The sequence below is a fragment of the Phaenicophaeus curvirostris genome, chromosome 6 (assembly GCF_032191515.1).
Source record: "Phaenicophaeus curvirostris isolate KB17595 chromosome 6, BPBGC_Pcur_1.0, whole genome shotgun sequence".
Taxonomy (NCBI): Eukaryota; Metazoa; Chordata; class Aves; order Cuculiformes; family Cuculidae; genus Phaenicophaeus; species Phaenicophaeus curvirostris.
The window spans coordinates 35,704,860-35,722,796 of NC_091397.1; the positions used below are offsets into that span (position 1 = coordinate 35,704,860).

Consider the following 17,937-nt stretch of genomic DNA (forward strand, 5'->3'; position numbering starts at 1 on the left):
TTCTAGGGCATCTATTCAAGACAGTTGGGCAAGGACTTCCAACTGTGTGAGAATATACTAGGGAAGAGGTACCAGGAACAAGATCTGCACACAAGCAAGAAAAACCCATTCCTATCCATTTGCCTATTGTTTGATTGGATTTTCCTTTTGATACATTAAAATATTCCTCAATGAGATCTGTAGGCTATGCAAAACCAGCCTGACTTCACAAATTTTACAGTCTTCTGAGTGATTTATGCCTGGTGGAGAGGTTTACTAGCTTGCATGCAAAGGAAGACAGTTACATGAGGGTCGCTGAGGAAATGTTTTTCATGGTCAAGTTAATACAAGAACAATGGGATCCCCCAACGCAGAGAATGGAGCCAAAGGGTCTCCATGAAGTCAGAACAGGTGTTAAAATGGAAATCTTCCTTTCCAATGGTAGTTATAGCATCCTGGCTCGGTTTTGAACTAGACAACAGCTGTGTCCTATCTCTCTCTCTCTCTTTTTAATATAATGATGTGTAAATCAAGTCAAATTAAAGCCACGCACTCATATCATGGCAGCATCAGCAGATTCTTGCCCAATTTTAGCAGAGAAAAAAACATTATTTGCTGGAGGCAGCTGTGAGTAGTCACTTTTAACTACATCCCTTCTTGAAATCGGAGGGATCTCAGTTTATGAGGTTCAGAATCCCATGTGATTGTTGATTTCCAGTTTTGCAATACAAGAGAAAACCATTTTGAAATTATAAGATTGTCAAATCAATTGAGCTCTAGAGACAGATATTCCTGAAGATTCCTGGGAAGAGTATTTTTCTTAAAGATTTTTTTTCTGCACATATTTATTCATTTTTAAGGGAAAAGCACACTATAAGAGCTTAGATATTACCAAGATAATCATTTATCTGTCCTCCAAATCATCCAAAATCAAAGGACCAAACCTTGTGAAAGGGCAAAATTTCATGATGAGACTTCGGAAGCTACAGGGCTTTTTAGGCCACCCACCTTTAATAACTTCCATTTATTTCTGACCTGAACAAGAGTAAGAAACAGTCTGTGAGTGAGTGTATGACTTAAACGGTGAGAAGGCAAAACAGTATCTGGATTTCTCTTACTGCAGAAGCACTGGAAGTGAGGCAGAATAATGTCTCTGACTATCCCTTTGAATGTCATTATAGCAGAGAGGAAAACACACACACAAAAGAGAGAAACACTGCTTGTGTGTGAACTCTGCACAAAATACATGGAGTTAATAGACTAATATTCAGCTGTTTTAAACCAGTATTGTTATGTTAACGTCAAAAAAGTTCTGCCAATTTACTGTAGCTAAGGATGTGGTGATTAGCTATTTCCATTGCTTGAAAAAGCACAGAAAAGAATTTTTTAGAAAATCTTGAACAAAACTAAAAATATTTTACTACCCCTTATGTATATGATTCCTAGAAATGGGAAGAAAAGAGTCCTTAACAATGTAAATGCAGCAAATTTATCTGTGAGTGTTATCTGACTGTGCTAAAGAGTTTTCATTAGTAAACAAAGTTCAGTTCAATATCAAATTATCCATTTTATGGGAAGCTGAATTCAAATTGCTGCTTTTCTCATTAAAAAAGGGATGTTCCCTTTAGATTAAAAGGAAGGTGGACTATATCAAAACCTCTTCCAATCCAGTTTCAACTCTTCCCCTATGGTGTCCCTATTCTCAATTCAGACTTATTTCAGTATTTATTTAAGAAGTCACTCCTCCAGGATCCCATGATGTCTTTAGCACATGGACAGAGTATGGACTTTGGTGCCAGGAATGCAGTGCAAGAGGAAAAAAAAAAAAAGAGAAGATCTGAAAAACAAAAAAAAAGAAAAAAAAAGAAAAAAAAAGAACACAAAACCACAGAGAAAACAAGCAAACAAATGAAACAAAACATACTGGGCTTCAAAAATGAACAACCACAGTAGGGTTCCACTGCAATTTGATTATGTAATAACCTCTTTTCTTTCCCCAGAATGTAATGCAGAGTTGTGAAGTTCAAATGTAATACAGAGGATGTTGTTTGCTAGAGTGGAAACAAAGTGACAATCTAGTTACAATGCCAGGCCTGTTTCCCATACTTTGGGAGAAATACAGACTTTACGTGTTGAGTGTCAATGTGAGTTAGTTTTATTTAGTTCTAGGAACAGAAAGGCTTTGCCTCACTCCGAGGGTGCACACACAAAGATTAGATTCTTCTCATACACTGAGTTTACTTTAGCTGTAAATTATTATATACTGCAACAGAGGAGCATGGCATTTATTCCGTGAGTGAAGTACTGCCAAATTGGTTTGTAGAGAAGAAATGGGTCTTCTTTAATTTCTCCCTTACTATTTGTCATGGATCAAATTCTTCCACCTTCTCGCAGTGCATGATGCCCCACTCTTAAGAGCAACCCTACTGCAGGATACAGTAGTACTAAATTTGAGGAAGGTTTGTCAACTCTCAATGTGCTTAAATCAGGGAGGTGGGACTGAGTCAGAAGTTTTGCACAGATTTCAACCTGTGTTTTCTCCATAGTGAAGGGTGCTTGGGATGGCATCTGAAGTCAGGTAAAAGGATTAGTAACTACCTACAGAAATAGATCAAGATGTCTGGCAAATTCTAGTATTTGACATTCAGCACATGATTTTGCGTGGATCAATGTTTAATTAACAGTACCTTGGGCCTTTCTGAATAAAATTACAAAAGATTATTCAATCATAGTTTGTCTCTCAACCAGTCTTTGAATAGGCTTGTTTCATAATCAAAGAACTGTGCCAATTTCAACTAATTTCTGCTAACATACTAGGATAGTCATGATCATGCTATGTAATATAAAGACATACTGGTAACTAGGAACACCAGAGAACATAGGTGAGTTTAGCAATAGTTATTCAAAATAGAGATGAACAGAGAGTTCATGACTGATGATTCTGTTCAAAATCAACCATCAGTTTGTACATAATGGATTTTCTACTAAAATAATTGTACAGGACAGCCTTCTGCAAGTGGAGAGTCTAGTATACAGGGTTTTGAGGTTCTGCTTCTTCTCACTAACATGATGTCCTTATGCGGACAAACATTTAGGCAATTACTGTAATTATAATAAGAACTCCATTTCTCATATGAAGTACCAAAAATGAGTAGCCACATAGGACTGTACAATTACAGTTAACACAACACTTCCCCCACCCAAGAAAATCTTCCACTCAGACAGTATGAGATTGTTTATTTGATACACCAGTGTTAAAATCATACAAACACACATGGAAGAAAATTAAGAATTAAATTATGTCTTCTATTTAAGTCCCATTAGGGGAGCTGAAGGGAGCAAAGAGAGGACAAAGTAACGTGAACTCAGAATGAAGGAATGTAGCTAATGTTCCTTATCTGACCTCATGCTGAGCCACAACACCAGTACGGAGCAGTTCCTCTATGGCATCATCCTTATACCCCAGTATGCCCTTCAGTATCTCCACTGTATGCTGTCCAACAAGTGGAGGTGGTTTGGGATGTGACACAGCAAATTCACTGTATCTGACAGCTGGTCCTGTAAAAAAAAATAGACAGGAGGGAAATTATTTTCAAAATTCACTTCCTATATTTATATTTAAGTGTCTGTGTTAAAGGGAAGTATGTCATTTTCATGGCAGTGTTATCACAGTCCTTATTACAGAAATGTTATGTTCTGGAGTTCTAGACTAAAAAAAAATTCAGCTGAGGATAATATAACAATAAGCCAGTTTTAAGTAGTTCACCCAAATGGCGAATTTCTGAATATTCATCCAGCGTTACAGAAGCCCTAGCCTTGTGCCCAGTGGTATATGTATTGTGGTGCTCTGAGTCATACTAAATAATAGGTCTACCATGCTGTGCTAGCTGAATGATAACACCCAAACAATGCCTAGCACATACAATGGGATGTGGTGCAGAAATCTCCACACTGTCTACAACAGGAGGCAGCACAACTGTAAGAACACAATGAAATGTCATGTTAACACACTGTTACTGATGTCAGAACAGTGCACCAGGCGATGGAAAGCACCATCTCCAGTCAGCAACAGTTCAAGTACCTCTGCTGCATGCTCTATTATCCTGCAGTGATGTAGAACCGACATCATGCACAGCAAAGATATTTCTAGATAGTTTTATGCTTTCTATCAAAAATGCAGGTAGCAGCTGAATAAGATAATCAACAATGGTTTATTTACTCTGGCAAGAATAATTACAAAGGTGGAAATCACTTACGGAAGCTGGCAAAGAGATGAATTTATGTCCATAGCAGGTAGTCAGTTCTCACTTTTTAGCAGCCTTCTGTAGTGAACTGAACAGAGAATTCAGTATTGTTCACTACAGACTAGCAGCTATACCATTACTGAAGACAGAATGAGCCCCAGATTTACTCTGGGATCAAAACTGAGGTATAAACTCAGTGTAGGCACAAGAAAGACTAAGTGCTTTTTAGAGAAATAGAGGACAAAAATTTTCCAAATTTTCAGTTGAAAACTTACTACAAAATTCAAGAACCTTTGTTGCTTTGGATAACTGGCAAAAGCATGCCACTATTTACCGTTATGGTCTTTACCATATAATCAAAAATAATTCACTGAAAAGGTTATATGTAGTTATGTCTTCACTTTTGACAAAAGAACCAGTTTTACTTGGAAATGAAAATAAATACATAAGGCGACTTAAGAGGCAGAACTGTGTTTGACTTCCTTCTGAAGGAATAGGATGTCAATCATCAAGAGAAATGAATCACAGCAAGAAGTCATCCTAAAAGGGCATGAATAGGGAAGTTCAGTACTTGAGTTACTACTTATTTAAGGAGAGATGCTGACAAAGGTTATGTAGCATTCCAAAATACAACATCTTTTCAACAGTCTTCATCAACTGTGATCAAATTGTTAATACAGTAAAGTTATCCACTTGCAAGTGGGACAAAATAAGATAAAACATGCCTAGAAAAACAGGGTTTTTTCAAGCCGATTTGGTATATTCCTGGTGAATATGCTCCTGGAAGAGGTCAGGTATGGTTCCTGTGTTTAAAAAGGAAAGAAGGTTAAATTGGAAAATGATGGACCAAATTATTTAACTTCAAGTTCCACTGGAGCAAACATTCACACTGAAAGTGCTCAGTACATAAGAAACACCCAGCATGTATCTACTGAGAACAAATAGTGTACACTCCAACTCTTTTGTCTTTCTACCAGAAGAAGGGCTGGAGGTGAGACACATGCCATTAAATTTACATGCCAATAGCCTAGATATAGATGTTTAGTTTCTTCAACTTCCTTTGCAGTCATTGCAGATGAAAAGGCAGACTTTCAGAGGAGTTCTTCTAAGACACTGGGAAATGAATAAACCTGGCCAGAAGAACTGTGACTACTTAAGTTTCTCCATAAAACAGAGCATAGACAAATACCTTAGATACAGACCTCCAAAGACCACCCAGACATCTAAAGTCAAGTGAGATGACCCTTCAACCACTGGGATGCCAGATCAAGATTTTAATTTCCAGAAAGAAAATTCTCTGCTATTTTCCATAAACTCACTGAAGAAACATGGTCTAGGTAAATCTGAAACCACGTAAAATGAGAGAAATCATATTCAGAGAATTGCTACCAGCTATCTTCTAAAACAGAAGAACACTTCAAGTGAGCTCCAGAGCAACCTGTTTATGCTGAAGCACTAATCAGTGTATTTTTAGTGGGTTGGCTGATGGAACTCAGATCAAACCTGCTCAGGTTTCTGAGGACTTCAAGTTTAAACTGACTGTGAAGCAGATTTCACAATAACTGGCTATGCTGGAGAAATGATTTGACAAACTAAGGTGAAATTCAATAATATCAAAGGGAAAGAGCTACAATTAATTACAAAAATACAGGGCAGGAACAAACAGCAAGGTAGGAATAGCTAGGGGTTATTCTAGATAACAAATTGAAAATGAGTCAAATTCTTGCTGTTGCAAAAAAAGGCAAGTGTCATACAAGGATGTACAAACAAGACAGAAGCCTGCAGGACATATGAAATAATGTTTTTGCTCTAATTAGAGGTGGCAGGTCACAGATGGAACAGTGTCTGGTGTGGGGCCCCCACTGCATAGTCACCTGAAACTCCTGAGGAAATTCTACAGGACAGCAACTGAAATGATCAGGGAAAATATGAGTGTCTGAACAAAGTGGGATTGTGGACCTAAACAGAAGGGCCAGGAAAAAATGTCTTCAAAACTCTTCCCAAAAATGTAATAAAACAACAAACAACAACAAAAAAAGTCCCAACCCCCTTCAAAATCCATGCAACCTTTTCCACAAGGAGGAAGTAAATCCTTTTTCATGTCCATGATGAATGAGAAATAATTGACTTAAATTGCAACAAAGGAAACTGAAGTTAGGTATTAGAAAAAATATTACAATGGTAGAGGTAGCAAAATGCTGTAACACACCATGCAAGGAGGCTGCAGAGTTCTTATCACTCAGATCTTTAGGAACAAGAAATATTCTAGCCTAATTGATCCTACATCTGATCCCTGGGGCTTGCTGATGGATTATACAATCTCTCACTGTCCCTATCCCTCACTGATACTCTTGAAAGCTAAGAAACAGCTCACATCAGGGATAACTTTTTTAGTAACTTATTCCTCTAATTCTACTCACTTTGAACACAGTTCAATTTTCAGAGGAGATCTCAAGTGAGAGATTAGTACATTTTTAAGGGACAGGTGACATCATGAGGCAATAATTGTATTAATTCCTCTTCCTAGGACGTACTGAGGGTTGAACTGGCAGTAGTGCAAGCCACAGGAATGATCTGTCTGTGCCAACTGAAATCCTTCTGAAGATAACTTCAGAGCAAAAATGCCCCTTAGAGATTTGTTAGTCTAGAAATTCAACATAGCCACAAAACTATTAGGCAATTTCTATTAAAAATATAAAAATATATAGATATAAAGCAATCTTATTTCAGATGTATCTGAGAACTCTATACCAAGAAATCAGCAAACCATTAAAGAAACTACCTTAGTAGCCACACACTTTCCATTCGTTTGTGCAAATTTTTGGTAGCATAAAAATTGTGTATCTCAAACCCTGAGAGTCTTCGTGGTGATATCAAAAGACACAGAACAAAACCTCTAATGAGAGAAAAACAAAACTGACATTAAGCAAACAACAGGCATAGAATGCTTCACACTTCCCAAAAAAATTAATCTTACAAACTAAAGCATGCTAGAAACTTGCACAGCAATTATAAAACCAGTGTCTTCCTTCAGCTTTTATTGTTTGATGCATAATTCATCATGCTAGTTTTCACTTTGATAAAGTTATAAAGTTATCTACATTCATTCAAAGGAGCTACTTGCTAATGATCCTTCATTAACAATTCTCTGTTCTTTCCTTGTGTAACTTCTACTTGGCTTCTGTGTCAATTAGGAGGGTGCAAAGCTTGCCAGTCAGGCTTCAGCAATCCCACGCTCCTACTGAACAACGCTCCCAGAGAGCTACCAGCAGAATGCAATGCAAATGCTAATTAAACACAACTGCCTTATGAGGAAACCATCCCTTGAGGCAGAGAGAGGTGAACTGCTTTAATTAAGGTCAGAAGCATTTGCATGTGGGTGAGTTACAGTGAGCCTTGCAGATGAAATCAGGCTTTTGCTGGGGTAGAAGCAGGGTTACTGGTTGGAGGAGTTAAGACAGCAGTCACCTGTGCGTCCTGGCTGTAAACAGGACACTATACTCAATTCAGCCATGAAGTCAAAGGGAAACATATTGTCACCTGAAAAAAAGCAAGGAAGGAATGGGTGGTAGTTCTGGTTTGCCTTTGGCTTGTTAAATTAAAAGGAACTTGTTTCTCTTTTTGCTTTAATTATCGTTGCCAGTAAACAAAAGGGCTCTTTCACCACATTTAAATTCTAGGCTAATCTTCTTTTATTATTATTATCATTTTGACTTTGGCACATCGCTAAAATACAGGCTGTGGACACCACATAATGTACAAGAGTTAACAGTGCAACAATAAATCAAAATTTGTAGCAGTTGCCACCACAATGACTGTACCAAGATATCTGGAAGACTTCCCTGGTACTTGAACTCAACATCGTTGTTTTAAATACCATTTCTTTGGTGCCTATCTAATATATTATTCCTAAGTATCTAACTGACCTATTAGATTAAGACATACTGAACATATTAAACCAAAAGACAAAAATGAGATAAAACCACTGAAACAGGTCCACAAGAAGAGCCCTGTGAGAATGAAATGCCTTTGAACATTCACCCTAAACTGTTGAAGGATGTTGTAGTCCTTGCACATGTCACTGGGCATTGCTGAGATTTGGGGCTGCAGAAGCAAATCAGTTTTACTCTATAAGGAGCAGAAACTAAAGTTGAATTTGAATTACATGAAAGGTGCCAAGTAAAGTATGTAAGAGTGGATAAAGGTAATAATTTTTGCCTTGTCCTGACATATAGCAGTCCTGCAGCACTGTGCAGCAGTCACTGGATAACACTTTTCTACAGCACAGGTTGGAGCATATTGAAGCAATCTAAGTCTCAAACTACGTAGAGGGAATCAGACCCAATGACAGCCAAGCTCAGGGAAAAGTCATGATTATTTGTTATTATCCAAGTGGGACAAGGAAAAGAAATGGTAAATTTCAGCTAATGTATGTGCATACATTCTGCTCACAACATATCATCTACATTTGCAAAAAAAGAGCAATGCAAAACCCAACATCACTCCTTAGTTAGTTCCACTCCAGCTCACAGTGCTCTTTATATGTATGTGGGAATCACATGAAAACAAACCAAACATTTGTGCCTCTTCCAGCAACATGGTGTTGCTACATAATAGTTTTGCAATTCCAATGAAATATCACCAACAGTCAACATTGATGGCCCAAAGCCAATACATTTGCACCCTGATCCCTTATATGATACAGCTCAAATGTTTGGAGCATGCAATCAGCTGATTATGAAACTAACCTAAAGGAGGATCAGCCGGAAACAAGTAGTGACTTTTAAGACAGCAAAAGCAATAGAGAATAAGTCAGCAAGAGGGGCTTCATAGCTGCCATGGATATTCATGCATTAGAAGTGATGTGTGCAGGGATATGTTACCAGGAGTAGACCAGAGGGACTTCATTTTGAGTGCCTGAGCTCTCCCCTTTGGTCCCAGGCAGGACTTCCGTCAATCTGTTATTCAGAGCTGGGAAGATGGGGTGCCTAAGTACACAGTACAGCCCAGCTCAGCTAAACTACACAGCCTTTATACCAGGCTTCTTCCCCTTGATGAAACACAAAGTAGAAAAATACACACAGACAAAAAAGCTCATTAGAAGTTCGGCTAATATGAGTAGTGCAGACAGGCTTCAAGGAAATCTCCAGAATGAATAACCTGTTCTATCTTAACTGGTGAACTCTTACATTTTTCTATTTGTTACCACCGATCTGAAGGTTTGGGAGGTTGGGGCGCTTTTTAGGAATATCCTTAATCACTGAAAAAAACCCTTTCCTTTTGCATTACATTAGAGCTAGTAATGTACGAGAACATCTCATAAGAGATCTGTAAAAAAAAAGTAATTAAGGAGATAATACTCAAAGACTTTCTCCTCCTTCCCGCACTGCAGCTTCCACTTCCACCCCCACTTAGAGCACAGCCACACGGTGTTCACTTGGCATCCACCACAACTGAGAGGGTGGAAATCTTTGGCAGGATGAGTAGGAATGACTAACTGAGAGCAGAGAAGATGGACAAACTTTTTCAAATGGTAATAAAAAAATAAACTTTGTTCTAGGTGCCATACAAATACAGATATAAATAAATCAATAAATTGAATTAGTAAACAGTAAAATCAGTAGGGCAGTAAATAATATCAATACTAGAAATATCACCTGTTCACCTTTTTCTCATTTGATCAATGTTGACTGCCATGGGAGAGCTATGAGGACTCTCCAATATCACAAGAGTCAAGACTATAAATACTGAGGCATTGTGAGGGCAGCGAGTTGACAAGCAGAGCGTAAACATAGTTTATGTGTGATAGCCATAGATGGTTGTCTAAAAATCAGGCCACTTTTAAACCCACACTTAGGCATTCAAAGCATCCATTACCTAATTCCTAAAATCCTTTGCCAAGTACATTTATAAAAGTACTTCCTTACCTGGAGCTGCATATAGAGAAATGCATTAAAAAAACATTTTATGTATTTCCTATCAACCGACATCCTGGATATAATCAGTGTAAATACCACTCAACATTCATATAATGTTTTACACTTCCAAAGTGTCACCATGCTAACCGTACCTAATTAATCTTGCATGACTGCTGGAGTAAAGGAAATCATTTATCAGTCACTCTGGTTGCATATTTGAGAGTAATCCCACATAATTGCGCTATTTGAATAACGCAATTTTGCGAAAGGACTTTTGGCATCAAAAAGCTTTAAGAAAGTTTTAGTAAGGTGGTGTCTGCTGCTTCCCACGTGTATCACCTCACAAAACTAGAAACTTGGCCTAACTTTTTGCACAGACTTATGTTGTCCTGCTCCCTCCCCAAACCCCCAAAGACTTTAAGAGAAGATTCAAAGACAGGAAGGAAGATGACTAGTAAGAATACCCAGAGGTGGCAATTTTGAAGAACCATAAATCCCCTAGGCAATAATCTGTAGGTCCATTTCCTAAGGAAACAAGTTTACGTGTCTGTTCTGTCTTTCTAATTATCTGTTTGTCTGCCTTGTCTCTGCCACACACAGTAAATTCTGAACCTGTCAATCTTGACAGAAGTGTAGACATCTCAAGGAAAACTAAGTTCCTACCAGTGCTGCGAAAATTGCAACTGCTGAAGGACAGATACCCAAATTACAGCCCTGTTGTCATTAAAAAAAACAAAGAACTCAGCTGATATATATACTGTTTGTCTGCAAATGGCTCACCAGTAAGTACAGACAAAGCTGTTTTAAGAGTCACCAAGCATGTACTGTCCTTCACTGAGGAGAAAAAGCCTGAAAGACATGAGCAATGTTCAGGTTATCATAAGGATTACAAACAGGGTTTATAAGGGATCGAAGTCTGAAGTAAAACAATATTTAATTCCAGTGTTCATGGAACAACTTCTTCTAGGCATCTTTTCTACAGTACTGTGGAAGATGTATTCAGGCTGTGCAAACTCAAGGCAAGGGCTTCTAGTTTAACATGAATTGTTCTTGCAACTAGATGGCAAAGAAGAAGAAGAGTAACTGGGAGAAGCCTTGCAAAATCTAGAAGGAAATACCTACAGGTGTAAGACTAAATTACTGAAAATGCAAGCCAAAACTATAATTTGTTTCAAGTCATAATCTAATTAATACAAAACCTGATATATAATCCCACCACAGGATGCAAGTTAACCACAGGATGTGTACCTAATGCAGAAATTGCGTGGTGATGCTGAAAGTCTTGTGCTACACAGGAGGTCAGGCTATATGATCATAATGGTTGTTTCTCGGCATAAAACATATGAATTTCTGAAATGCCCATAAGCAAAACTGTTTGCACACAACAAGGCTGGGGTTAAGAAGGCCTACCTGAACCTCTACTGATACTTTGGAGATCAAGCCACGTATTGTTTCATGTAGGCATCTTTACTGTAAACCCAAAGTCCTTAATTGCTTTATATCAAGGAGAGTAATTACTGAGAAGTGTGCTCCTAGCACGCAATAAGAAAAATCAAAATGCTACCTGAAGTGAGCCCCTTGTAAGGACAGAGAATTGCCTAGTTGCAACATGCTTACATGTTCCTGGAAGCTGAATCATGCCCCCAGCTGTGCAGGAAGGCAAGAAGCTCCTTGGGGCTCTCCTACTGAGCCTGGTGAAAACTATTTCCAAGTCCCATACCTTGTGGTTAGTGTGACCCTGCATGCTGGAACAAGACACGCCAGCCAACACAGAAAGTGTCTGTATCTCTTCAATACACCAATTTGTCCTTTCCTGTGTACTGTCTCCAGCTATAAGTAAGATTCTTTGGGTCTTCTGAGACCCCCAAAGTAATGCTCTTGGCCAGCTGTGCATCATCAGAGTGGGAGCAGATGAGCTCTTCCCTGCAGATGAGATCTTCCTTAGTCTTAGGCAACCTGCTGAAATCGAGATACCTAAAGCTGATTCTAGTCACTTAATTCAGGGACACAAGACAATGCACACCAAAGAGCATAAAAAGCCTGATCCTAAGGCTGGGCGTAATTTCCTCTCTAACCTCTTACTTGCTAAAGCAGTACTTTTTCAGGGTAGGAGGCTTTAAGGTCTCCAAACAAAAGGTAAAAATAACTAAAAATTAAAAACTCTTGGACCTTGTTTTAACACAAATCTAAAAGAATATTCAAAACATTCTCCTAAGCAACTTTTGAAAAATGTGTTTATCACTGACAAGATTCTACAGTCTGATTTTCCAGCTCCTAGGGAACATTTTTCTGCGGTATGTCCTTGAAGTCTTTGTCTAATTATTTCTGTATCCTCCTATAAGCGTGGGCATTTCTCAGAACATGGCACAGATTATTGCAAAGAAGAAAAAGCATTTTTCTACGTCCCCTTTTTATATCTCTAAATAGTGGATCAACTCTTTTCAGTACACCTTGTAATGGGAATTTATGTTACGATACCTTTCTTGTGATGGTTCTAATCATGCTTCTCTAAGTCTTTTCAAAACCAGAGGTAGACTGCAGGTCTACCTGGCATTCTTGTCTAATGGTAGGTGGAATAGAAAGTGAGCTAGATGGTAAATGTTTTGTGACAGAAGTAGTCTGTCATATTCCTTTGATTTAGTTCCCTAACCTCATCACAACCCATCTGTGTATTAGCACAGATGATTTATTCTTTTATCTAGGGTGATTAATATCTCACAGCTTCCACCTTAGCCTATTAAGAAAAAGAAAATGAGAAATGAAAGCCTATTTCAGTCCACCTGTTGCAAACTATTTTCAATCACTTCCTAAGACCTTTACATCGACTAACTTCTCAACAATCTCTTGTTTTGGCCAGAGTATTAAGTCTCAGAAGGTGTATATTGTATTGTTATAAAGCGTCAAAGATTAGACATTTAGTCAGATGTCAAATCACGTCTGTCATGCTGTATGCATGTTGCCATGCACATTAATTCTACACATCTCTCGACTGTTCCTCTGTGGCCACAATACATGGGCATGTAAACCTTCACATTTGGAAAATTCAACAGTCGGTCGATACTTTCTTGCCTGGTTAGTGACCCACACCACATAAGTATCTGCTGAGTGAGTATTAAAATAATGGAAAAAGCCATCAGCTGCAGCACAGCCAAGGAAATTCTGGTGGTTGAAATTCTTCAGCATAGACAACAGCCAGGTAACTTTATGTTTGAGCACCATGGAAATATTTGGAACTCAATTCTCAAGCAAGGCATCTGTGATTAAGTAGGGCTGAGCACTATGCACAGCCTGACCATTCTTCCAAAAGCTCTCCCACTCCACCCTCCATTTACTTCTGCCGTCCCTTGTGCAGCAGAATGAGGCCAGTTCCAGTGTACAGGGACTTTCCCTGGCAAAAGAAGATGGGAAGGGATTTGATACTTTGTTTTGGATTACTTGAAGAACTGCAAATTACATTTTTAGCTCTTTCTGGGTAAGGTGCCCAGACTCCTTGAGGCATAGGCTACTAAAAAAGCTGGCTGAGTTTCGAAAAGCACTGTGCAATCTGGGACAACTGTTTTTGAGTATCATACTTGAGACAACTTTAAAGAGGCCCAGTTTCCAGAAAGAGCTGAAGACATCTGAAATTTTTTCTTTCAGGATGTCTCAGTTTGACTGTGCAAAGACATCTGGTATTCAAAGCAAAAAAGAAGAGCAAATATCCCTTCATTGAGCAGGGGAAAGTAAAACTCTAGACATACAACTCCTTTCAGTCACTTCTTTTTTCCCCATTTCCTATTTAAAAGCAATCATTAGGTTAATATTAACTTCTTTAAAGGGAAAGAGAGTGCTTAAACTGGACTCTGAGAGTGGGACTAGAGAGAGGGCACACTGTATATTAGGCTATTTTTTCCACAAAGTTATAAGTGACAATTCAATCACTTCTGCCTCAGTGTGAAGGACTGGGAACAGCTTTTTGGCTTTCCATTGTCTGCTGCCAATCCCTGACATGTGATATTCAGCTCATCAACTCACAAGTATCAAAGCAGCATGGGGCAGGAGAAACAACCATTTCAAACCAAGCAGCTTTCAGTTTGGTTTTGGTTGTGTGTGCATGCCTATGTGAGTGTGTGTATGTCACTTAAGTATAGGCTGGTTCTCTATTTAAGCTCTTGTGGTTTCTAATATTTGCCAGCCTTTACTCCATCAGAAGGGATTTCAGTGTTGTATTCTACCCTACAATGGGTAAAAGAGTCAGAAGTCATCTCTCCTCACCCACAAAGACTAGAGTAGGATCAAGAAACAGAAATTTAAGAGTCAGACACACCCATGAAGAGGAATGAGGCACAAGGTTAGGAAGCCATCCAAAGCTCAATTGCCTATCCCCTTACTAAACTAAACTACAAAGTCTCCTTTTGCTCAAGAAGACAGCTGACAAGCTGGGGAACAAAAATTAAAATCAGATTGAAACCAGCCATGCCTAAGTAATATCCCATTTTAAATGTGCACAAATCAGTTTCATTAAAATTCTTCCCTATTCTTTTTCCACCTCCTAATTCTTAAGGCTGTTTCCTTTAGCTCCCTTTTAAACTGCACAGCAAAATGCTTTTGCTGACATGGATCATAATTTTGAAGCCCTAATCTTAAGCAGCAGGTGCTTAGTTTTAATGGAATTTTTCCATCCCAGAATGTCTGGGAGCATCAGTAGCACCTCCCTCCTACACAGCCCCTCACCTTTGATGCTTTGCCATTTGTACTTGTGGGTTTTCATTTACTGTATTTCTTCTGCTTTCCACAATCTGCTTTTTCGCTGCATACTCATCGACCTCTCCTCTCCTTTCTTTTACCTCATACGATTGGCAAGTGCTGTCTCCTAAAAATCCTTATAAAATATGAAGGCCCTTGCTGCCTCTGGCCTTGCTATCTCTGGCCTCATTTTCAGCCATGCTGCATCTACTTTACACTGCAGTAGTAATTTAAAAGGGCCTTAGAGTAGTTGCAAAGATCTGCATCACAGGAACAATTACATTTTAATTGCAGAGGTCCTAGGGCTTCTCTGCACAAAAAAAGCTGGAATCAAGATTACAGTTGGTTTTACTTCAATCAATTAGTCATTTTTGAGCGAGTCTGTATGTAGGCACTTTTGTTTCATACAAAGAGGTTTTGTTTCCATTTAATTTTAGCTTTTTGGTTAATCTGATTTTAGTTAATGTTCTCTTATAATTTCCTATTTTGAATTAATATAAATTATTTTGCACAGGCATAATCTCATGCAAAATCTAAGGGGAAAGCATCCACACTCAGTTTGCAATGGCATATCTAAAAGTATGGATTGAAAGTATCTGTGCAAACTCCAGTTTATGGAAAAAAAAATGGGATTCACATCCTGACATTAGAACTAGAAATGCTGCAATGAGTGAATGCCTGCTCTGCCTTGGTGCTGGTAGATTGCTCCTGAACACAGTACAATTTAATGAAGTCAAATCATCAGTTCATTCTTACATTCAAGAATGCATCTCCCTAGTTTATGTTTTAGCTAGTCTTATAAGTGTATTTGTACTAGCTATTAAGAAACAGTTTCTCCTTATCTTCACTTGCCTTTCTATTGCTAATCAAATATAAATGGATCTTGGTACACAGCTCTTGCTTGAAAAAACAATGACATGCCACAGAAATGACTGTAGCCTTATTCCTTAATAACCTGACACAAATTTGACAGAAAACTGCCTTTTAAAATATAAATATGCATTGTGCAGCAGTAAATCACAACAGCTCACATAGCCTTCTCATAACTAAATTTTAATTGAGTTTTGCATTCTTAACAAGGCAACCCATTTCCAGAAAGTCATACCAGCCAATTCCTTAATCCTCAAAGCTCAGAGGCTATCTTCTGCACTGACAGCATTTAAAAATGTTTAATGCTAACACAAATACCTTTCATAGATTATTCTGATTCGCAAGCTGATTTCTAAGCCAGCTGTTCTCTGCCTGATTCAATGTGCAGATTTCATTTTAAAACACAGACTATTCCCTGGTTACCTGCCATACAACTAGATCTTACAGGTGTAGGCCATGTTTGTAATGCTTGTTCATCCACTTGCAGGAAAAAAACCAATAAAATAAAATACTTTGCGTAGCTTTCCTAGATTCTAATATTTTCTCCCCAACTTTCAGATACTGTATCACCTGAAGAATGCCAGGAATTACGTCATGCTTTATATATGTATGTGTTACAGATTATATTCATTAATTTCAAAGCCAGATGCTATTTTTGCTTAAAGCAATCCTGGATGGTATGATAGATAGATAGATAGATAGATAGATAGATAGATAGATAGATAGATAGATAGATAGATAGATAGATAAAAGAACTTGCTACAACATATAAATGTTTAAATCTACCTTGATTATAGATCTGTTACTGCTTTGTTCTTTTTCCCATAAGCAGTGTAACTAGCTTCCTGCTCCTCCTAGGGCTTATCCTCTGTACAGCAATTTTCACAAACAAATAATAGCAAATACAAAAAAAAATTATGAAAACATAAGAAACTAATCAGAAGAAACCAATAATCATTTAATTGCAAGGTCAACCATAGTGCAGACTACAGAGATGGGAATCCAAACAGTTGGATTTGGCTCCTTGCACTATCACCAGTCAACTCCATGATCACAGGCAAATCGCATTCCCTTGCCGTATCCTTATGTTTCCTGTACAGTTGTGTTAACCTTGCCTAGTTAAATTATAAAATATTAGGGACTGGAGTATTCTCTTACTATTTGTTTATACAGTGTCTCACACAATAGGCCTCACTTTGTATTGGAATGAAATACAAACAATAATTTTCTGATACTCTGTCTCCCAGAGCTGCTTCAGAGGAGTATGAACCACTGTCCAAAGTTATATCTGATAAATTGTGCATTACTCTGTTGTGGGAGAGATTTCTTTCTAATCCAAAATCCATCTGTCTTGCTGTGCTGCAAATGATAGTTTCTGGGCAGAGAGCATACTAATTGCAGGATTAAACTGTTAGCTAACTCTTGGGTGGAAACTGTTTCCCATAATGTGGTAGAAAAACACATGTTGGTTTCTGTCTGCAGATCCTTGAACATCACAGGCCTGATCTTGACTGGGATATTTAGGTCCTCTATGGAACTATGTCTGTGCTATATAATTCAATTAAAATTAAATAATAACTAGCTATCAAAAAGTATTATTGAGATTTTAGTGGCTCCAGCACTGCTTAGCCTGGTTTAGTTCCTCTTTGAAGGCAGAAACAATTATGCTGAATATAATGAATTCTGCACCTTCTCCAAATAAGTAGCACACAAACTTAGAGATGAAAAATGAACTATAATTTTGGTTAGGTGTCTTAGAATTGTTCTAATTTTACAAAAATGCAAAGATTTGAAACTCTTATAATCTAAAGTACATCTTTGTGTGTAACAGTTCACTATAATAGCTCTCATTTTTTTAGTTGTGCACATTATTTATTATTTACTGAGGTGAATGACTGATATCATTGATGTGACACAGACCCCATTCCCAAGCTGCAAGAAACAGCTGGCCCCCAACATCTTTTCTTCCCATGGCTACACAGAGGGGGCAGATACCAGACTGCCAGACAGAAACGTGGAGTAAATTTTTCAGAAACTATTCTGCTTACATCTCATCTTCTTAGGGCTCTCCAGACAAAAGCCATCTTGCTAACAAAATACTAAATTTCCCATATTCTTAAGATGTACTAAAAACGCTGGAGACAGACACATTTTTCAGAAAAGCTGGATTTTTAAGACAAAGTTATTTGTTGATTTAATCT

General features: G+C 38.1%; 1 protein-coding gene across 2 annotated transcripts in view; it reads right to left on the minus strand.

The window, feature by feature from the left end:
- Positions 1-2,878: 2,878 nt before the first annotated feature.
- The window catches only part of LOC138722050 (succinate--hydroxymethylglutarate CoA-transferase-like), a 342,380-nt gene continuing 327,321 nt past the window's right edge, over positions 2,879-17,937 (minus strand). Inside the window, exon 14 of one of the 2 annotated variants that reach the window (XM_069859772.1) lies at positions 2,879-3,537. In XM_069859772.1, the coding sequence (XP_069715873.1) occupies positions 3,374-3,537 (164 nt within the window). In that variant the 3' untranslated portion in view covers positions 2,879-3,373. Of the gene's footprint in view, positions 3,538-12,806; positions 12,876-17,937 lie in introns of those variants that run through there. The other variant, XM_069859773.1, reaches the window with a different exon arrangement.